Here is a 23968-nt window from a genome sequence, read left to right as displayed (position 1 = left end):
TAAGAAGAACAATGCGAACTCACCTGATAGGCCAAAGCATTCATGATAATGGAATACGGCACCAGACCCAAAGGATGGATTTCACGCATCAGAACATTGGCCGGTATTTTGTGGAACTGGATGTATTCCAAAAAGTTACCCAGTATCTCTTTCATGTCAATGTTCTGTAGGAAGAAAAGAGAGAGAGAATTATTAAGGTGGATCTCACAAAAACAGCCTTATAGCTCATTTAGACTAGCCATAAATCCTCAACTTGATTTAATAAATCCAGTACAAATCTCATTTTTTCATTTTGATATACCTTTGGTGGATTTAAATGACAGTCAGCTGATTTTTTGTTCATAGCACAATTACCAAGGTAGATGCATCAGCCCATCTGATCGAATATGAAACGGCAAAAGAAGTTGTTGTAAATTGAATTCGTCTCAAAAACCACAAATTACAAATTTATTGTTAAATATTGAAAAGGTTACCACTTTATGCCACTAATGCTAACTAATGAGCAAATAATGAATTATTTTATCATCGTAAATATTAGTCTTGGTTAATTAAAATTAACCTTGTATGTCAAAGCAAATTAAATTTTTTCTCCTTGACATTTTGACATTTTCAATTATTTGTAGCAATTCATCGATGCAGCTACCTTGTTTCTTGTGCCAATTTGCAACTTCTTGTATTTTCCAACAACATGTTGCAAAAAACAGAGTTGTATACGAGGATTTATGCCGGATTTAAAACAAATCCACTCAACACGAGGATTTATTTGTGTATGGGAAATCTGGTAGATTATCGCCGGATTTAGCAAATAAATCCTGATAATGCGCTATATCCGGCTAATGAGGTCATATCTAAATTGCCTATTAGAGAGGGGTACGTGTCACGATCGTGACACTAAACAACAGCAACTAACAACATAAACAACTAAGCACTTTAGTGCAGAACTAAGTACTAAATATTTTAGTTGTTGTTGTTTAGTGTTACGATTGTGACAAGCGCCCCTCTCTAAACAGCGTTTACTTACCGGATTATTGTCATTGTATTTCTTACTCCACATCAATGCCGCCTGGAACTTGGTAAATTCATCCGCCCTCAATTCTTCACGGGCCAATATCAGCCGCACCACATGCTGTGGCAGTAGGGTGAAACTGCCCAAATTCAAAACATCATTACCATGTTCATCGACAAATTCCAATACCTTCTGGACCAGCGATTTCGTGCATTTATATTGGATATAACGTTCCGCCGAGGAGAGTAGGGCACAAACAGTATCCACATTGATACAACATTGCACAAAGCCGGCACAGGCTCTACGCAGTTCCTCCAATCCGTAATAATCAGCAGCATTCATGACACCTGACAGCCAAAGAAAGAGAGAGAGACAGCAAGAGAGAATAAGAATTAACTTTGCTTTTACCGCCTGTTCATGTATGTCGCACGGAAACCTGTACGAAAGGAAAGCAGTCACTCGCTTCCGTCTAAAAATGCGTTCATGTATTTCGCAAACTATCGTGCGACTGCCGTTACGTATCCTATGCGAAATACTACTAATTTGAATGTACATTTGTACAACTATGTTCCATAAATGAGAGCCAAATGAGAAATGAAAACAAAATCCACATATACATACAAATATTGGAATATGTGTGATTTGTTTTGTTTGAAAAATAAAATGTGTCGGTATTTTGAATTATTTTATTTAATTGATTTCTTCAAAATAATGAATAAAATCGCCATTGAAACGTGTCTGTAAAATTCTTATTTTGTTTCAAGAATGTGTTGCATAAATTAGTTTTAAGATTTTCGGTGTTTTTCGCGAGTTTACGTTCTACACGGCAGCTACAAAGCAAGTGAGTGATTTTGACATTCTCTTTCTATAAGAGACAGTCCTTTCGAAATACATAAACCCAAATTTAATGGAAAAGTGTACGTTTACGTGTTATTTCGTATGGCTTGTCGGTCGCATAGATTTTCGTTTCGAAGGTGTTTACATGAACAGAAAATGATTTTTTTCCACTTCCGAAGCGCAAGAAACCTTTCGGTCGACATACATGAACAGGCTGTTAATGTTGTTGGAAAACATACCCAGTAAGGTCCTTGGTTGCAGGGTGACACACCCTGTGTGGATATATTCGATGAGTTGACGGAATACATCCGGTTCAAATTCCTCAATAATTAGCGTTTGATGTTGCTGGCCAGCTGGCTAAAATGTGAAATAAAAACAAAGTGAATGAGAATTAGACAGAATGCTTCGTAATGAGGAGTTTTTGGTTATGTAGACACAGGTACGTATATCATGGGTTTTCGAACAGGCAATACTTCAAAGCAGATAATTTTATAGATAGGAATAACAAGATTTTGTTAAAGCTTTCGCTTATGACTCATGGTGTTTTGGAAAATAAAAACAAGTGATATAAATTATAGTGCTTCGAAAAGCTGTTATGTGAAAGTACTTATAATAGGACCATCCGCATGCTTAAAAATGTGAATATTGAATGCAGTCCACTTGAATGTAATCAGGCCTAGAATTGGCGAGGTCGAGCCACACACAAGAGAGAGCCAACCACAGTCAGCGACCAATCAACAGGATCATCCAGATAAAAATCCATAGGAGTGAAACGGCAAACTGGAGGACCAAAGATAGAGGTCAACCATACGTGGAGTCGATCCAGAATCTCTAAAATATGCCACAAAAACTTATGTTTTCTCTTCAGAGTTGTCATTGTTGGGCGCCAATGTGCTGAGGCAAGGGAATGTACTTCAAATCAGGCAATGCTAGTATCGGTGAGGGTGAGTCGACTAAAATTTATAGCAATGAGGTTAAACTTCCGATCGACACACAAGAGGGAGTCAAAACTAGATAAACCTCTTATATAAATTACTTTTTATGCTAATACGGCGACACAACCTAGGACATATATAACATGCCGCATATACTTATGTTGCTTTTATCTTTAGAGTTGTCATTTGCGGGCACCACTGTGCCGTCTACTTCGAAACAGCCAGGGATATAATCGGCAAGGATAATGTAGTCAAAAACGATAACTAGGAGGTTAACCCGTAACCATTATACACTCCCATGCCAATACCATCATCCACGCCCGTTTACTGGAAGACTGATGGAGAAAATTAACTGTGAGTTCAATCCCTGTGTGTAATGTTGGCTTACATTTCCTCGGTATTTCAGCCAGACACACCATTCGGGCTCGGTGATAAAAAAGTAGGCCATATATCATTGAGCCAATGTGAATCGGCGGCGTGCACACATTGATATGAGAGAAGTCCACCTTGTCCCTTTGTGGATGTTGGGGAAACTTATTTATGTAATATACACATTGGTTTAATTCAGAAACCTTGGTATGTACCGAATATGACCCTTGTACTAAATAATATAAATTACCAACATTGTCTACAATTTTAAAACTGTAACTTCAATCTCACTGTGGTTCCGCCCGTGGACAAAAATCGAAAAATTTATGGAGACAAATTTGATTGTGATTGAAATAAATATTCTCTAAACACATTAAATTTTTAATATCCAGTATTATTTTTGCCAATTTACAGCGGTAAGATGTCAAGTTAAATCGAAGAAGTTGAGATTTTTATGTGGTGCCTTACCGCCTGTTCATGTATGTCGCACGGAAACCTGTACGAAAGGAAAGCAGTCACTCGCTTCCGTCTAAAAATGCGTTCATGTATTTCGCCAACTATCGTGCGACTGCCGTTACGTATCCTATGCGAAATACTACTAATTTGAATGTACATTTGTACAACTATGTACCATAAATGAGAGCCAAATGAGAAATGAAAACAAAATCCACATATACATACAAACATTGAAATATGTGTGATTTGTTTTGTTTGAAAAATAAAATGTGTCGGTATTTTGAATTACTTTATTTTATTGATTTCTTCAAAATAATGAATGAAAATTCCATTAAAACGTGTCTATAAAATTTTTATTTTGTTTCAAGATTGTGTTGCATAAATTTGTTTTAAGATTTTCGGTGTTATTCGCGAGTTTACGTTCTACTCGGCAGCTACAAAGCAAGTGAGTGATTTTGACATTCTCTTTCTATAAGAGACAGTCCTTTCGAAATACATAAACCCAAATTTAATGGAAAGGTGTACGTTTACGTGTTATTTCGTATGGCATAGATTTTCGTTTCGAAGCCGTTTACATGAACCGAAAATGATTTTTTTCCACTTCCGATGCGCAAAAAGCCTTTCGGTCGACATACATGAACAGGCTGTTAAAAACGAAAAATTGATCCGTAAAGCATTCGTAGCTTATGAGTGAAATTATAAAAAAAATTAAAAAGGTAATACCCTAGACAGACGGCAGAGTTTATTTGCATTAAAAATTGCTTAATTTGAATTAACTTTTTACCCTGACAGACGATAGTTTCTGCATTTATGAAACAGCTGTTTGTGTTGTTTGTTTGTACCCAGCAGACCATTTCATAAAGTTTTACAAAAGTTCGCCAAAATATGCGAAACAAATATACATTCTACCATTGACTTTTTCACCTGGATAATGGGAAAATAAATTTAATTTATTCGCGATATTTTTGAGTCTTTTTAATACTAAAAAAATGTCGCAAAACTGTAAAGAAACATTTGAAGAAGATATTATTTTCGATAGAATTGGTATGGTGGGTAATGAAATGCTTGTGAAAATAAAAATTTTAAAAATAGATTTGATAGAAGGCGTGAAAAACGATTAGCTGCTATTATATTCGCGAAAGACCACTACTTATTTGAAAGAAACGCGAAAATTGCTGATTTGTTTTCCTTTTTTATTTTCTTAAACATCGAAATTTGACAAAAGACAATTGATATTCAACAGCATTGCCATATTGAAATTGCTAAATTCATTATAAATTAAATTTGATTTTGTGCATTTGAAATGGGGATAATGTTCAAATTAATTTGAATTAAGGCTGTTAATGCAAATTAAGACTGCCATCTGTCTAGGCTATAAATTTACAATTTCCAAAATTAAACTTATAGTTGATGGCATTGACAACATTCTTACGAAAAAAAACAAACAGCCAATTTCACTATGTCGAACGAAAATGAAAACGAAAGAAAAACTACTAAATTCGTGTTTGATTTTCAAATTTTGTAGTTGTTTCGAAGCAGCATTTAGGTGTTTTTCGTTCGCATTCATTTTCTTTCGACGTAGTGAAACAGGTCCAAATTCATAATTCGTTTTCTAAAGGCCTCGACACATAAGAAGCATGGCATTCTTGCTGAAGTCATATCTGATAAAAGACTATAGAGCAAGTTCGACCTAATAAAAAGATTTCAGAATCACATTTGAATTAGGTCGAACTTGGTCTTTAGTCATTTACCATATATGACTTAAGCAAGAATGCCATGCTTCTTATGTATCGAGACCTAAACTGCATTAAAAATTAATCCTTTGTAAATGACTTTCTGTGCTATTTTTAATATCATTACTATAAATTTATGTTGAGTTTTATTAATGTTGGCCCGGCAAGGGCAAGTTCATATTTTTTTTTAAATACAGGGGAAAGACTCTGGTTTACGATAAAAAAAAATCCAGTTGTACCCATCTGCCACCCTGTTAGTTATTCCCCTTATAACAAGCCTGTAAAACGCCAACATTCCGAAAATCGGGAGGTACGTTTATATGGGAGCTATACCTAAACGTGGACCTATGTTGACCGTTTTTTGGAAAAGGTATGTTGTTCCCTCAGAAATCAAAATGCAAAATTACAGATAAATCGGTTGAAAAATTTGGCGAAAATCGTCAATATACCGAATATCGGTAGGTACGTTTATATGGGAGCTATACCTAAACTTGGACTTATAATGAACATTTGTTGCAAGAAGTTATGTTGTTCCCTCAGAACACAAAATGCAAAATCACAGCCAAATCGATTGGAAAATTTGGCTTAAAATCGTAAAAATATAAAAAATCGGGCGGTACCTTTATATGGTGGCCACCCCCAAATGTGGACCTACATCCATTAAAATTTTTCCTCTCTTTCTTGATCAGCGAGCATGTCGATCTGTGCATGTCCGTCCTTCCGTCCGTCTGGGGTAACCACTTTAGAATCCACAAAAATGGAGATAGGACGCTGAAATTTTGGGAAGATGCGTCTTTTGTTTGCAGGTAGGTCAATTTCGATGATGGGCTCTATCGGTTCACGTATAGCCCCCATATAACGGTACCGCCCGATTTCACGTATTGTACCGTTTTTAGTCACATTTTCAAACCGAATTAGCGCTCCTAGTGATCGACAGCGCTCCTAGTGATCAACAAACATATATTTCAAAAGATATGGGCATAGGTCCAAATTTTGGTATAGCCCCGATATAACAATACGTCCCGATTTTCGGTATTTTGGCTGCATTTTTGACTGAATTACCTGTTATTTAACATTTTATATTCCTAGTGGTAGCAAAACATCTCCACCAACATTTTTCAACGTAGGTATAAATTTTAGTATAGCGCCCATATAACGGCACCTCCCGATTTGCGGTATTTTCAATATTTTAGCTAAATTTTTAAAGCAATTAACTGTAATTTAACATTTGATGATCCCAATGGCCACAAAACATCTCCACCAAAAACTGTTAATATAGGATCAAATTTTGGTATATCCCGATATAACAGTACGTCCCGGTATTTTGACGATTTTAGCTAAATTTTTTGAGCGAATCACGTGTAATTTTACAATTGATATTCCCAATGACCACAAAACATCTCCACCAAACATTGTCAACATAGTTTCAACATGTACATGTTGAAACTATGTACATGTACGCTCGGGATATTGCAGTCGCCTAAATTCTTATTGGGCGGAAATCGATCGCACCGTGCAAGACATCTGCCCAGTATGCGGCATGGGCCCGCACGACACACAACACCTTTTTAACTGCCCCGCCAAACCTACCCATCTAACTCCAGTGGATCTATGGCTACATCCCATCGAAGCAGCCACTTTTCTTGAACTGGAGATAGACCCAGAGCCAGATTGAACAGAGGAACGAACAAATAAACATAACAAAAACACTGTTACAACAACAACAACAACATAGTTTCAAGTTCACGTACATATGTATATCGCCCATATAACGGTACCTAACGATTTTCGGTATCTAGAATATTTTAGCTAAATTTTTTAAAGGAATTTCCTGTAATTTAACATTTTATATTCCCAGTGGTCAAAAAACATCTCCACCAAAAATTATCAACATAAGTCCAGATTTTGGTTAGCCCCCATACCTCCCGATTTTCGGTATTTTGATGATTTTAGCTATTTTTTTTGACCGAGCTATCTATAATGTGATATTTGAGTTCCCAGTGATAACAAGACGTCCCTACCAAAAATGGTCACTATAGGTCCCTGTTTTGTTATAGCCCTCATAAAAGGGATTCTCTAAAGGGCATTTTGAAAATGTTTTGGCACACTGTAAATTGTCAATACAGGTCTATGTTTTTGGTGTAAGCCCCCGTATAAAGGTACCTCCAGATATTAGGTGTTTTGGGGTTTCCATCCACATTTTTTAACCCAACTACTTGTAGTTTGACATATCGCCAACAATTGTCAACATAGATCCATGCTTTTGTATAGCTCTATATAAAAATTTCAACTATATGTTTTCACCGAGCTATCTGTAATTTGACGTTTGAGTTTCCCAACGGTCACAGAACTTCTTCCCCTAAAATTATTATGGTCCATGATTTGATGTAGCTCCATATAAATTTGCCGCCCGATTCAAGACATTTTTTGATGCATTTTTTACTACCCGATTTTAGGGTACAGCTACATTTGTTAACAGAACTCTCTGTGATTCGACATTTGAGGACCTCAGTGGTCACAAAACTTTTACACCAAAAATTTTCAACACAGGTCCATACTTTGATATAGCTGCATATAAAGGTGCCGCCCGATTGAAGACATTTTTAGATGCATTTAAAAATGTCTTCAACTAAAAATGTCTTCACCTAAAATTGTGGACAGGAAAGAAATTAATATTCCATATTTATTATCAGAATATGTTATGGTGGAGGGTATAAGAAGTTCTGGTACATTAACCCATGATCTGCAGTCTCTTGGTTGTGAACATTAACGGCGACATAGTAAGTGTTCGATTATCTCTGTTTCATCTTCATTTTCCCATAGCCTGCAGTAGTCAGCAATTTTGTTTCTTTTCCATTTGAAGGATAGACATAGTTCTAATATTGCAGTCGACCCTGAATATTCCTACTACAAATTTTAGATCGGATTTCTTCAGAGAAACTAGAGTTTGAGAGGATTTACCAAAGTTAGAGAAAAAACGCATTAGAAGAAGCATCAACAATTTATGACTCGATGGTTAAAGACGCCATCACGAGTTAATCAACGTGCAAGCCATAATCTGTTTTACCTGTGGACCATACTTCGCCCGAGCTGGAATTTTAAATGCTTTCTTAATATTGCTTTCACTCCTATAGCGTGGCAGGAGGAAATGGTAGTTTTCATTACAAAACCTGAGGAGGAGAGTTACGCAGTACCAAAATCTTATCGACCCATAAGTCTAACCACATTCTTACCTTAAGAGTAAGATTCCAAACGATATACTAAAAACTCACACCATAATGGTCTTGCTGTTAATCCATCTATTTGAAACTATTTGCAGGGAAGAGAAATATTGCCGAATTCGTCACACCAGTTTTGGATGCTGCGTAGTAGAATCTCTCTACAAAAGCTAAGTAGCATGGCGATCGACCATCAGAAAAGGAACACCGAGGAAAGTACGAAGAGAGATTTGGCGGAGTTTGTTGGTAGTCTGGTATTCTGTCAGAAAACAAGAAGGATTTGGTATGACAAACCTAGATGCATGTTATCGTTATAGAACAGCTCCCCTACTCTCACTTAGCAACTCAGAGATCAAAATTGCTGTAGAGGTCATGACTGGTCACTGCCGCATAAGATCCATGACTAGCAAGTGCGAGGACAACCCTATTGAGTTCTGTAAGCTGTGTGAAGACGAGAAAAAAAGAAAACGAAACGATCGAGCACCTTCTCTATCGGTACCCTAGTCTTCTGGATAAAATATCTCATGAGATTTAATCTCTTTTCTTCTTCTCTTATATAGAACCTGCGGCTCTGTTAATATACGGCAGGAACCCCAAATGGCGGCTACGTGACTTTACGCTCAACGGACATAACGCCCAAAATGAAATTGGGCGTTATGTCTGAGCGTTATGTCTGGGCGCTATGTCTGGGCGCTATGTCTGGGCGTTATGTCCGTTTTCGGAAATTAAAGATTTTGCCAGTTCTTATAGTAAATGTCAGATTTATTTCGAAATAAAATTAGATTGTATTTCAAATGATTTTTCAATGATTTTTCAAAAATAGTTGATGCTGCTCTTCAGCATACATTTCATTATATTTGCAGTTTTTTTTTTGACTAACTGTTCTAGAGATATCGCGCCTTGAAAGAGTCGAATTTAGTAAAAATTATATGCAAAAAAATACTCATAACATCCTAAATTTTTTTATTTTAATAAAATATACAGTTTTTTACTTTTGCTCGATTGCTTTCAACATATTTAGGTTTGATTTACGACTAAATTTTTTATTGAATCAATCAATCGACACGCTTACAAACATTCCGTTTTGTGTCATGTGTTCGCTATTTGCAAATGTGTTAATCAAACCCTGAGGGCTTTACGGAGATTTCGTTATAGCTTGGAAATTAATTGGGAGTAGTGCAATGTAGACTAGTTCTTTCACGGCATGTTTTGATGCAGTTCCAATGAAGTCGTGAAAAAGGCACTCCATTCCCCACATTTTATGAGCATTCAGATTAGGGATACGTAAAATCGATTTCGGTTAATCGATTATTAGCTGCAAAATTTCTAAAAGTCGTATTCGACTATTGACTGTGCGAAAACCGGATAATCGTTTATTCTTAATCGACTTTTGAAAGACGGAGTCAACTATTATTCGTAGTCGACCATTAGTCGTAGTCGACTACTAATCGTGGACGACTACTAGTCGTAGTTGACTATTGGGTGTGCTAAAACTGCGTAATGGGTGGTACTTTTTTATACATATATACATAACGGATCGCATCAACGAAAATGTTCGATTATAATCGGTTTCCGGCGGTTAAGGAATAATCGAAAGTCGACTTTTAGTACACTCTCAAATAATCGACTAACCGAAAATCGAGTTTTAAGTTTTTCACGAAAACCGTATAATCGAAAACCCGATTATTGCATTCCGTTGCGTATCCCTAATTCAGATGCGATGCAACGAATGACATCCATTTTTCACATTTTAACTGCATCCGGATGCAGTTCAATTAGAGTCGTGAAAAATTCACTCCAATTCCTTACATTTAAACCGCATTCGGATGCGATCCAATGATTGACATCCATATTTCACATTTTAACAGCATCCGGATGCAGTCCAAAAAAAGTCGTGAAAAAGGCAATCCGTTCGTTACATTTTATTAGCAGTTGTTAGAAGTCCCTACAAGTACATAAGTCAGTTTGTACATCCCCACATTTCGTCCAAAAACAGAAAAAACATTTCCAAAAATTTGTTATAAAATAATTTGTGAACTTTTGCGGTATCTCATGAGAAGAAAAATTCCTAATGGAGTGCTGAATAGAAAAAACATCAAAAGGGCTTTAGTAATCGCAGTCGGTGCGGAAACTTTTTGTCACCGAATCGACTTAAAAACCGCGTTTTCGTTATCAGCACAATTTTTCCTATATCGTACTGGTGTAGAATTTTTTTTATAACCCTAATGTACATATGTGACCTCCCAGCAACAACAATATGTTGGTAAAAAACTAAAAGGCAAAGAGTAACCTGGTTCGAAGTTGGCTCGGCCAGAATGTGTTGCAGTTTATGTACCGAGGCCTTTATTAACTTTCTCTTTGACAGCATTGTCACAAACTAAACTACTAAAAACCATGGTGGTACACTTCGGGATCCATATCTGAGGAAGTATTATCTTCCCCTTGCAAAAACAGGTTATGCATGATGTTGAAGTCAATGATCACTACCCGATGTTAAAGTTTCAACACGATCCGAGAAGTGGCGTGAAATTAACGCGGAGAAGGTTCATGAGGGAATGGGCCGAGATTGACTATCCTGTAAGTGGTTCTAATTTTGGGAGTCACTGCATTCTATAGTTATCGGATCAACCATTTTGTTGGTGACCGTAGGATTTTTTAGAGCTTTTTATTAGAAAGCATGGACTTGCATGGACTTGAAAATCATCATATCGTTGTAAACAAAACGATCCTGGAACTAGAATCAAATTCTAAATTGAAGTTCTTTAACTTTTGGGGGGAGGTACCCTGGACCGATGTAGACTTTCTTGGAATTTGATGCACGTTTGGAAGAAACTTTATCTTATTATCATTCACACCATTTTAAGGGAAAATTTTAAACTATTGTGGAAGATATACCCAAAGGAGTGTACTTTGAAATTGATCTAAGTTAGGACAAAATATTACGAGTGGCAAAGTTTGGCCAATTGGTTGATCCTTGCGAGAGTTACGTACACACCAAGCAGGCCGACATACGGACATCTGAAAGTAATTTCGTGCAAATATACTTAAGGCCTCTGCACATACGGCGCGTTGAGCGTCGTGTTACAACAACCACATGAAAACTTCCAGAACAAACTTGGCATCACTTACACAGTTTTCATATGGTTGTTTTCAATGCACAACGTGTTACACAACGGACCGTATGTGCCGCGGCCTTTAGGGTCGCAAATCATTATTTCGATGAGCCACATGGTTGATCGTATCAAAGTGTGTATACCCTTGTTAGCCTAAGGACTGAGAGTATAAAACCAAAATAATATTTTCAGGAACATAAATTATTTAAACCAGGAAAATTTGGAAAGGATTAAGAAATCGAGATGTAGCCAGAAAAGAAGTATACAGAGGACATATAAATAGTAAATAACAAAGAATTGAGATATAAAAGAGGAATGAAACAGCTGATTCGATGTACATTATATGTATAATAATAACTAATTAATTTTGGTGTATATTGTTAGGCGCCCAAAAATAAAAAAAATCCGTTGCATAAATTTGGGTGCCGTATTAGATTATATAGATTATATTATAAATGTGATTAAAACCAAGTGCTAAATATAGAAGGATAAAACATGCAAACTGTTTAGATATGTATAAAAATATTAAGGTACAAGAATAGTTTGTAATTGGAAAGTGCTTCCGTTTAAATGGTTACTGGCTTTGCCAAAAAAACTGTGCCATGCTATAAGATATCCCAACGGATATAAGTTTGAATGATATGATAGACACCGAATATACGAATTACGAGGTATATGAGGTAAAATTCTACAATGTTTATTTTTATATTTAAAGCCAATTCAAGCAAATTATTTGCAGAGTTTTGGAGTAGAAATTTTGGAAAAAACACATATTTTCATGTCTAACATCAGGCGAAAATATTTTCAAGTGCCACAATGCAACTTGAAAATGCACTTTACCTCAGGTATTGGAGATAATTGTTGGGTGAAACCACTTCTCTATAACAGAAAATAAAAAAATATATAAAACATGAGTTTGAGTGGGAATTTTGGGGGATGATGAGTTAAATGGAAATTTACATAAAAATTGAAATATTGAAATAATAAAAAAAGTTACGAAAAAAGCTCCATAACAATTAACAGAAAATATGTGGAAAATATTTTTGGTTATTCGTTTATTTGCTTACCTGCTGGGCAGCATTTTGTAAATTCAGTAACGGCTCCGAGGAACGTTTCAAAAACAGCCTCAACTTATTCTCCTTGGTGGATGTTTCACGTTTCCTTTGCGGCGAGGGTGCAGAGTAGAGCATTTTGGCAAATACCCTGGAGCGGGATGCCAGGACAGCCTAGAAATATTCAGAATTTATTTGAATTATATAAAAAAATATATATATATAAATATACATATATTTTTTATTATTTTTTGTGAAGCATTACCTTTACAGCACATACCGGCTCCCTGGTATCTCCAACTAAAAATGTTACATCACATAGCTCTGGCATGGAGGCTAAAAATTTCATATCCTCCGCCAGGCCAGTTTTATTTTCAAATGTTGACAAATCTGGCTCTTGATCAGCCATACCGGGCAATGTTAATGCTTCAGGCATTGGGGTTTCTGCAGGGGGTTAATAATTGTGATTAGTTCAAGAGTTACGGTAAAACGTTCAAAAAATATTTAAGTTTGTTGTAAAGAATGTTAAAAAATTTGAATTAAAAGGTTAGTAAAATTCCATAAAAAGTTATTAATAAAAATATGCAGGAATTATTTACAAAAAAGAGGTTGTAAAAAATAATCCCAAAAAGGAGGTGACTTGTTTATAACTAGCACACGACTAACATGTTGTCTGCCATCAATGAAAAATCATTTACATTCATAAAGGAGGTTTGAGTTTGCTTAACCCACCCCTCAAAATTACCCTCTCATTGCAATCACATTGACTGGGAATTGAAGGTCATAGCATCATCTGCTGCTGCAGTATGTATTGGTGGCGGTGACATTTTGAAGGACCATTAACTTACAACCAATGCAATGATGCTTCACAAACTTTGATTGTAATTTAACATCATTGCTCATGGCCGTTACTCAGATGTTCTTTGCATAGCTCAGTATAATATTTAAGTGGTTGACCTTTGGCCGAAAATGACCTTTGAGTTTTGTTTTGACGGCAACGCCTTTTACATGTCAAACTTATTATAATTAAATTTAAAGGTAACATAATAAAAAAATTGTTTGGAAAGATTTTTGAAATTTATTTGCAGCAGCTTATCCTTGTGGCCATCTGCAACGTGACAAAATTTCCCCGTACATAAACCTTCCACGCAACCACACATCAACTCCCTAACATAGCCCACTCTAATGCAATCCAGTATTAATATAGATTTAGTTGACTTTGTTGTAAATTTATCAATAATCCCAGCAAACCAATTGTACCGACATCGTAACGAAATCGGAACAAAATTTGGACGCTACGTCCGATGTCGGATCCGAAATCGTAACGACATCTTAACGAAAGTTGTATGAAGTGGTTGACATAGTTTCGAAACGAAATCTCGGAGCGAAATCGGATCGATTTCGGTCAGAATTCGGAACGAAATCGAAAGAAAATCCTTGGGATATTCGGAACCCGAATTTTTTCTTCCGAATTTTCCTACAGTTTTCTGAACGATTTCGGAATAATGTCTTATGAAAATCGGACGCACCTTCCGAATCTTCGTAAATATTACTGAACGATTTTGAAATAATGTCGTATTAATATCGAAGGAAAAAATTCTCTGACGCCTCTTTTTTATTGATTTTTGTTGTGGTTTTATTGGAAGATTGTAATTTCAAACGATTCTAATGATTTTCACTGTTGTTATCATTTTGTAGTTACAGTAGAACAATGTAAACTTTGTTCACGAATACGTAGAGTCTATCAGCACTAGCTGGATTTATTACATGTTGCATTTATATTTAACATATTTAAAAATTGTATATGCGAATTTTACAACCAACCATTTTGTTTTTCGACAACAAACTAAAATGAAACCAACCCCTTGCTGTTAGATATATACAAAAGCTGGTTGTTGTGCGAAGGGAAATTTGTTTCCGACATATCGATCCGAATTCGTACCGTAATCGGAAGAAAAACATTGGTATATTCGAAAGGAAATTTACTTCCGAAATTCTCTCCGAAATCGGAACGAAGTCTAAACAATTTCGCCTACGAAAAATCGCATAGAAATCGAAACGAAATCTGAACGATTTTGCTTCCGAAATTGTTCAGATGTGTCGGACATCCGACATTTGGTTTGCTGGGATGTTAGCAGTTTATAAGGAAATATTTCTCATTCGCCGTTTGTCATAATTAATAATTCTCTTTCACTTTTTGTCACTCTTCATAATGACAAGAGGCTTGCTATTGCAGTAAGCTACCCACAGAGGCTTCGAAGACTGTGTCTGAGTAAGAAGAATATTCTTGGTCCCATAACTGACACGGAATTGTAACGAGTGATGAGAATTGTTTGTAAGCTACACATTTAGTTGGGTAAAACATTTTCGCTCCACCTCAGTGTGTTCTTCCAATTCAACTTCAGATGTTGTACTGCTCCGTCTTCAAGTGTTGTTGTACTAGTCAATTTGTGTTGTATGTTTTAAAGGCCATAACACGAACATTGGGTGCCCGGATAACTGTAACATAAACCCCTAATCACGGAGTTCCTGAACAACCGCAACATCAACACTGGTCTCAAACAACTGCGAAACGAATATAGAATCATCGAGTTCCTGATCATCTATAATTGCGAACAACTAATCATACAAATCGAATACATGCAAACACCGAACCATTGAGTTCCCGAACATCCACAAACACGAACAATGAATCATCGAGTTTTCGATTCCCTTCAAATCGTCTATAACCGGACATGGAATCGTTGAATCCTCGATCAGTGCAAAACCGAACAACGAACCATCGAGTCCCTGGTCATCTAGAACTCGAACAAGGAGTCATCGGGTTCCGATTACCTTGTAATCGCCTATAACCAGATATCGAATCGTGGAATCCTTGATCGCTGTAAAACAGAACAAGGAATCACCGAGATGTTCCCGATCATCTCCCGACCAACGAACCTTTGAGTTCCCTCCTAATCATATACAACTCAAACAACGAATCTTTAAGTTCTCGATCATCTACAAAATCGCCTGCATACAAACATCGAGCCACGGAGTTCTCGGCCATCTTCAAATCCGAAAAACATATTTGGTTCCCGATCATCTTCAAATCTTCCACATTCAAGCATCGAAACATCAAATTCTCAATCATCTTCAAATCGTCTACATCCGGACAGTGAATCATTGAATTTCTGATCATTTACAACACCAACATCGAATTCTCGAGTTTCCGATCAACTTCAAATAGCTTACATTCGATCTATATATCGGACAACACCTTCGGATACTTCACCTGACAGAAGTTATTAAAGTTATTTCATATAAGTTCGAGCGTCGGTGCAACGAACGCACTACTTATGGCCCAAAGGCTCTAAAAAGATCCTACGCTCACCAACTAAAATGTGCAAATAGACCTGCTTTCGAACGTAGTGACTTACATTGGTCCAACTTTTGCACATCGTAATATTTCTCTCAAACTTAAATTAAGATTTAAGATCGACTATATCAGACAACAACTTCGGGTACCACCTTCGCAAAAGTTTAACAGTTTAGCTTAAGTGCAGTTTAAGAGCTGTTAGAGGATCATTTTGACTCTTTTATCGAAAGTAGTCCTCATGATTCTAATTGCAACGACATAATGTTTTTCCTGCTCAAGCCCATACCTCCTGAGTTTTCCTCTAAAAAACCTAGTGTGACCAACTAAAATCGAAAGGAGTGACTGACATTTTTTAAACTTTGCACATCATACTATTTCGTCCAGGCATAGATTAGAATGAAATATGGACTACATCTGTTCACTCTTTCAGTTATCTCTCACGCACAATATCTAAATTTGGACTCAAAAGTACAGTTTAAGGAAATGTCTCGAATCATTTAGAATTTTGTATGTTGTAACAATATGTTGCTTCCCCGGCCTCTATTTTTTCGTGGACATGTCCATACATCCTGAGATAATGCATCAAAAGCTAAAAAACTCTTCGATACCAGCTTAAAGGACTGATGAACACGATAACTGACGAAATGCGTATCCGATTTATCGGAACTTTGCATATGGTAAAGTTTCTTCCAAGTTCCAAGATGGTCTATATCGGACAATACCTTTGGGTTCGTTACTCAACGAAAAATCAAATTCATACATCAAATTCCAAGCAAGGCACATTTATAGAAGGTAGAAGTGACAATCGGCTGTATTTTTACTTTTTTTTTGAAATTTGAAACTTCGAAATTTGCTACCATAAAATACTTCTTTTCATCCTAAACGTGTAATAAAAATGACCTACGACAGTTCTGAATGCTTTATATTTACATTAAATTTTTTTCTATTTTAGAGGATTTTCAAAATGTATTTTTGTTTTTCCTGAGAAAATTTTTAGAACAACCCTACTAAATATTATCTATGACATTTAATTTTCAATAACAACAATGTTGTTTTTGTAAATTTGTTAGCCTTGGTTCCAAGAAGGTCTATATCGGACAACACCTTCAAGTATCTCCTCCATAAAAGTTTAGAAACTTTCACTTAAGTGCAGTTTGAGCGCGGTTAGGGGATCGCTTTGATACTTTTACCAAAGGTAATCCTAGTGACGCTGATTACAAACCTTTATAAATAAAAATCAGATGTCGTTCGTTGGTAATTGCATCAGTTGAGAAAGGCTGGACACATAATTCTTTTTTTTTTTTGAAATGTTCGTCATAACGAAATTAGGGTTTTATGCAAAGAAAATTTGACAACGCCCACTTTTACGCCCATTTTTTTTCAATTTTCTACTTTAATCTTTTCTACAAAAACTACTGAACCGATTTTCCGGAAATTGTCAGGGAATGTACTGGGTTTAAATAGGCTACAAATTTAGTAGTGACGGGGTACTTCCCCTATACCCTATGCTATATTAATAATAATTAATTAAATTAATTTGCGAGACAATTGTGCTTGTGTCTCCAACCTTACCTACTTTTCTAGGACCCAAAGGCTTGACCACGCCCACTTTTTAAAATATGTTGCATCCATAAAACTACTGAACCGATTTTCCTGAAATTTTCAGGGAATGCACAGGGATGGTGAAAATAGGATGCATATTTTCTTGAATTTGCCATATTTAAAGAAACGCCATATCTTTTTGAATAAAAATCAAATGCCGTCATAACCCAACTTAGGTTTTTATGGAAAGAACATCAGAAAATGTACATGGATGGCCACCGAAAGTAGGCAACATTTTTTATTGAATTCCAGAGGGGGTGGGGTACCTCCGCTATGCGATATTAAAAAAAAACGATATATTTGTATCGGTTTAAAAATTCACGGATTAATCTACAATCTAGGTACTTCTTTTGGGCCTTAAGACGACCAGGCCTGTTATTTTTAATATGTAATATCTCTAATTCTACTGAACCGATTTCAAATTTGCAGCAAAAGCTCAATGTTGTATATTTTATGTATATTTTATGAATTTCGGCGGAGGTGGGGTACCTTCCCCCCGCCTTTATTTTAAAAGCAATATGTATAAGCCAAACCTATGATTTTATCGGTTTCAGCATACATTTTGGGAGGCAATGGGGTTGTGTGTACCCTAGGTACATATTTGGAGCCAAAATACCGGACCAGCGCTAAGCGTTTGTCATGGAAGCACAACTAAATGAGCAAATACCATTGTAAAAAACATTAAAATGCATTTAAAAGAAGAAAAGTGCGATGACAGAGAAGCCGCTCCACAGCCGATATGTCTGAAGAGCCGCTGCCAAAGGCGAAACATGCATGTACATAGTAGTGGTTGTGAGGGTTCGAATCTTCGGTTTTCCTTTATCACTTGCATTACTGGTCATTAAGCTTGATTCCAACGAGAAATTAATTAAAAATTAATATTTTGCGGTTGTTGGACAGTTAACGATAATTGCGAAAAATCGACATTCAAAACTGACAATGTGTACTGCACTTTACTTTATTGTACAGCCAAAGCTGATTATTTTTTGTTTTGTTTTATTATTACTTCAAACTTCTTGAATTTGTGCAATAAAATTCTAAGTACAAAACTTTTTCCAATCGAATATTCAAAAATATCCGAGGTTTATAAGGGGGTTTATAAGAGGGGTTGAGGGATTTATTACATTAATGTCTTACGAGGGCTGCACTAAAACTATCTGGCCTAGGCTACACCGCGTGTTGTCAGGCGCCATTTGAATTTTTGGACAGTTTTTAGACTATACATATGTACTCAGGGGAGTTTGTCATACGACCATGTGTTGGGTTGTTTACAGTGACTTGAAAAAATCACTTTGCAAAAAATTCCATATTTGTGAACATTTTCGTCCGCTCATTTTTCACAACTTTCGACGTGGATAATCACGTCAAGAGTGCATCGATCAAATTAAATCATTATATGTTGATAAATGGTAGAGTTGGGTAATCTAGTTCCTAGTTCCTTGTACTAGTTCCAAAACGTATGAGTAACATCATGCAATATAACGTGTGCTGTTAAGTATACGCAGTTTGTTCAAAGAAAAAATGTGGGCCATTGGAACTGCGAAGTGAACTAGATAGTTCCATATAGTTCCTTTGGCACAACTCTAATAAATGGCATCCGTTAGCACTATAAAAAACTCGTTTAATGAATTAAATCGTAGCCAACACTAGCCAAAAAAACAAGGTCGTGAGGGTAGCCCAAAATCGGCGGTTGTGCTAGAAAAATATTGTGCGTGAACGGATAACGCAAGATCGCCATGTTATTATACCATATTATATACGTGAGATAGAGGCATCCTTGGGCATTTCTTCCACCAACTAACATTTGATATTGCATGGACACCTGGCCGCAAAAATTGATTATTCTCGTTAGATCCAGAAAAATTGCACAATCGCTCAAACAGAGGCACCTGTGGATTGGTGCAAAGAAATTGTGAATAAAAACGATCGTTGTGCTTTAGCCGACGTTTCTAAGATCGCCACAGACGAATCTTGAACCTATGCTTCGGAGCCCGAAAAAAACAGGAATCGACAGTTTAGGTCGTCGAAAGCAATCCAAATCCAACGAAATTTGTTCATGTAAGAAGCACTCCGAAGCAACTGGTCGCCGGTTTCTTCGGCAAAACTGACCGTGCAGCGGCTATACGGCTTCAGAAATGTAGGACGGTTAATTCTGAGTGGTACAATACAATTTGTTTGCCAGAAGTCTCCTGAGAAATTCGAAAAACGAACAAGAGAAGGCGAATCATTCTGCATCATGACAATGTGGGCTCTCACACATCGATTCAAACCAGCGCTTGTTTGACCGGACAAAACGTGGATTTGTTGGGTCATCCACCATACAGCCCTGACTGGGGATCCAATGACTTTATTTGATTCCAGCAAATTAAGAAAAAAATGCGTGTTCAACGATTTTCGTAGCTAGAAGATACTGTAAAAGTGTTCAAAAACCATGTTTTGGAGGTGTCTAAATCGGAGTGGGAAAAGGGATTCAACCATTGGCTTGAGCGCATGAAAAAGTGTATAAATCATGCTGGAGACTATTTAAGAAAACAATAAAACAGTTTTTGGTGGATAATATTTGCGTTTTCATTGTTAGGCCAGACAGTTAACGTTCAGACCTCGTACGCTTGTTATTTGTGGGATAACACAAACACCGGGGTAATTCTATAACAATTTGCAATGTCTTCATTAGGGGGATTAACAAACATTTAAAACAAATCTGTACATCATTTTTAAAACAATTTTTTGTGAAGTGGTTGGGGGAAAGTGCTGTCAATTACAATAATACTACGCATGCTAATTGAATTTGCTCAATATATAAGGGAAAAGTTAAAAAAACATATTATTTATTAAAAAAGGAAGTTATAAATATATTGAAGAAAAAAAAATAGTGAGAATACTGGATAAAGTTTTACCATACCATACGAAATAACTGTCTAAAGATTTTTTACGAAAACTTCCATGAGATTCAACGTGTTTCTTGACATTTTTCAATGGATTTAAGTATTGGATTTAAGATTGGATTAACCAACCATACAAACCGTGCAGTGTTTCTCAAATAGATAGAATGTTGATTATATTGTTTATAACTAGCAGCATCTGCTTAGTTACTAATAAATATTATAAAGGCGAGTTGGTTTGTTTTATGCAAAGCGTTGCGCTGTTGCATCTTTTATAAAAGTCAAATCCGAACTAAACTTAAGAATGAAAATTACTTATTGCTAAACTTATTTCTATTTCCCATTGACGGCATGACCGTGGTGCTACCTCAGCATTTGCTGCAGACATCGTACGATAACTGCAACTCGATACTCCAACATCACCAAAACACAAAAAGGCACTTCGCTCTATTTTTCAACTTGATGACAACACCCAAACAAATAAAGGAATGAAATGCTGACAATGCGTCTTTACATTTTATATTCCAATATCATCTCGTTGTTGGGTGATTGTGTTAACATATATATGGGCTGTTCCCTAAATGTTCTAGTCCACTAAAATTTAGTACCTTAGACAAAATAAAATAGATTACTTCGTGTAAACGCTACGGTAATTTATTGAAACGGTTCTTAAATATAACAATCCTACTTACCTAACAAAAAACAATGAACACAATATCTGTTATAATTTCCGAGAAATAGCTATTTCTTTCTCCAGAAATTTACAAAAAACAACGTATTTTCCAAAATTGCGAAAAATAAATTCGTCTTTAGTAGCACGCCACGCCCACGCGTTCCAATATTTTCACCTAATTTTTTGCTTTCCTACGTTTCAATATGTTTACTAGAAGAAATTAACAATCGGTGACGACAAAAAATTGAGGTTGTGGCCAAGAAAATCGATTCCTGAACCACTGTGCGCCGAAGGTTTTGTTATTTGTTTCGCGAGTTTCTTTTAACACTCTTAGTATGGACCCTACAGTATACATGCTTGATCCCTCTAGCATCTAAACAAATTAAAATAGAACTCTAAAACAGTTTCACAGATATGTCTTATGTTTCCTTGCTGATCAAGTCGGAGATAGGCTATGTCGGTGCACGATTTTGTAAAACATGTCATCTTTTTTATTGTTCTTCTTAAATTGTTATGTTATTCTTAAATAAATGAAGGTAGCGAATGAGAAGGTCGAAATACTACTTGATGCAAAAATACTCATTTGTTTTGACTGAACCCATGCCATCTCAAAAATCTCAGGGATCTCCAGAAAAAAATGCAGGGCGTCATGTCTCAAAAGTTCGACTAACGGCGGATCTATCTTTCGGGATTGATATACTCACCAAGTCATTTTGGAATTTTTTATCGGTAGTAGTCCTGATTATAATGAACTATTCTACTACTTGAGATAAAGCTAAAGCTGATGAGCATTCGAGTCGGTGAAAATTTTGCATATCGTAATATTTCTACCAAACCTACGTCAAGTTCCAATAAATCCTCACAACTTAAACATTTTTGTTTATGTGCAGTTTAAGGGTATTTTGAGAATCGTTTGAAAATTTCAGCGCTGGCAATTCTTGTGAATTGTTAGTTTAGGTTGAAAAGAGAGAAAGGGACTTTTTATTGTTTTTAATTTAGGAATTCTGAACCCTCAATTTTTATACCCTACACTACACTGTGGTAAGGGGTATTATGTCTTTGTGCATTTGTATGTAGCATACAAAAGGAAACGAAATAGACCCATTGTTCCTTTCGGGGATATACATATAATCACTTTCTGAGTCGATTTATGCATGTCCGTCCGTCAGTCCGTCTGTCCATGCATTTTTGTTCGCAACGTACAGGTCGCATTTTTGTCCGATTCAGCTGAAAATGTGCCGAATTACATCGAAATCGGTTCAGATTTGGATATAGCTCCCATATATATTTTCGACTGATTTCTCCTATTTGCTGCACCAAACACCCTATATCTGTCTAATTTTGATGAAATTTGGAATGTGTGACGTAATTTTGTCTAGTAATAAGTGTACCATATTTTATAGAAATCTGTTCAAATTGATATATATCTCCTATATATGGTAACATGGGGCGGCTTCGCCACTGGGGCGCCTCCGCCAGCACCTATTTTCTTGATAATTATAACTGCTACAGAAATGCCGTTAAAGGGAAAATTGTGAGTTTAAGGAAGGTCTTTCATCTCCCAAAAATTGGCATTTCTATCAAATATATGATTGCTGATGCACGCGGTTTCATGTTTTTGGGGTATCGCGAAAAATATTCATGGTAGGTATATTTTGTGATATCTTGTATGCCTTTTGTGATATCAAAATTATATTTTATATCGTTAATAGACAACTACTGAAGAATATAAATCCAAATAATTTGCATGATAAAAGTAATTATAAATGTCAATATATTCATATTATGAACTATGTAGGGGGTGGGGCGGCTACGCCATGATAGGGGTGTTGTGGGTTTATGTGAGAAATATGTCAGGTTTAAATTAAATTGTTTATGCTATTGATATAATGTGAAGTTGAAATCAAATATTGTGCTAAACCTATATAATTTGGCAAAAATTTCATTTTTATGCCTAAATTCAAGGTACCTACTTCAATTAACGGCTAGAATATGTTTCTTTTTGTAAATCTTAGAATCATTTTTGATTATTGAATAGAAAACATGTTCCTTTTATGCATAATGTTGATATTTGGGGAGGAAGTATGGTAAATGCCAGTTTTAGAGTCCGTTGATATACGTCCTTGTCGATGGCGAAGCTACCCCATGGGTGGGGAGGGTTCGCCACTTTTTAGACATTTTGTAAATTCTCAAAAATAATATTTTAAAAACAAAATTATAATCATTTATATATCAAAACTTATAGTCAAGACATGCTAATATTCTTACCAAAAATAATATTTGGAAAAACTTTAATGATGTCGATATGAAAACATTTTGAACAAAAACGTGGCGAAGGCGCCCCATGTTACCATATATTTTACATATTCACAGTGGTGTAGGGTATCATATAGTCGGCCCCGCCCGACTGTGATCCTTTCCTTACTGGTTTTACTTCATTTACCGTTATTTTATTGAGATCAGGTATGATGTTGTTCTCTTAAAAACTAGGATCTGATAAAGTATCCTGCATGCGCTATTATTTTCATATCCAATTTTGTGCATATGAACTTGTAAACCCTGATGACCTGTAAGGATGTCGGACTCAAATAAGGATAACATTTAAGACATATTATTACCAGGTAAGGCAGAGATAGCCTACTCATCTATGATATCTCTACCTTACCTAGTAATAATAGGTTTTTAATTTTGGTCTCCCCATGGTACAATTATTACAAGGTATGTCATAGGTAGG

The 23968-nt window shown here is 36.0% G+C and overlaps 1 protein-coding gene across 7 annotated transcripts in view; it reads right to left on the bottom strand.

The window, feature by feature from the left end:
• Positions 1-23968, bottom strand: part of gprs (speckle type BTB/POZ protein) — a 34085-nt gene that overhangs the window by 5861 nt on the left and 4256 nt on the right. For 6 of the 7 annotated variants that reach the window (XM_073957798.1, XM_073957795.1, XM_073957796.1 and 3 more), the window contains 5 exons: positions 12985-13163; positions 12735-12893; positions 2083-2200; positions 1022-1353; positions 24-164 (listed from right to left, as the gene is read on the bottom strand). In XM_073957798.1, coding sequence (XP_073813899.1) covers positions 24-164; positions 1022-1353; positions 2083-2200; positions 12735-12893; positions 12985-13155 — 921 coding nt within the window. In that variant the 5' untranslated portion in view covers positions 13156-13163. Of the gene's footprint in view, positions 1-23; positions 165-1021; positions 1354-2082; positions 2201-12507; positions 12547-12734; positions 12894-12984; positions 13164-23968 lie in introns of all 7 variants that reach the window. The other variant, XM_073957800.1, reaches the window with a different exon arrangement.

Source organism: Musca autumnalis, unplaced genomic scaffold (assembly GCF_047663935.1).
Source record: "Musca autumnalis isolate F117 unplaced genomic scaffold, ASM4766393v1 scaffold_5, whole genome shotgun sequence".
Classification (NCBI taxonomy): domain Eukaryota; kingdom Metazoa; phylum Arthropoda; class Insecta; order Diptera; family Muscidae; genus Musca; species Musca autumnalis.
The sequence above is the reverse complement of the archived record's forward strand: the minus strand, read 5'-3'. Positions and strand labels throughout refer to the sequence as shown.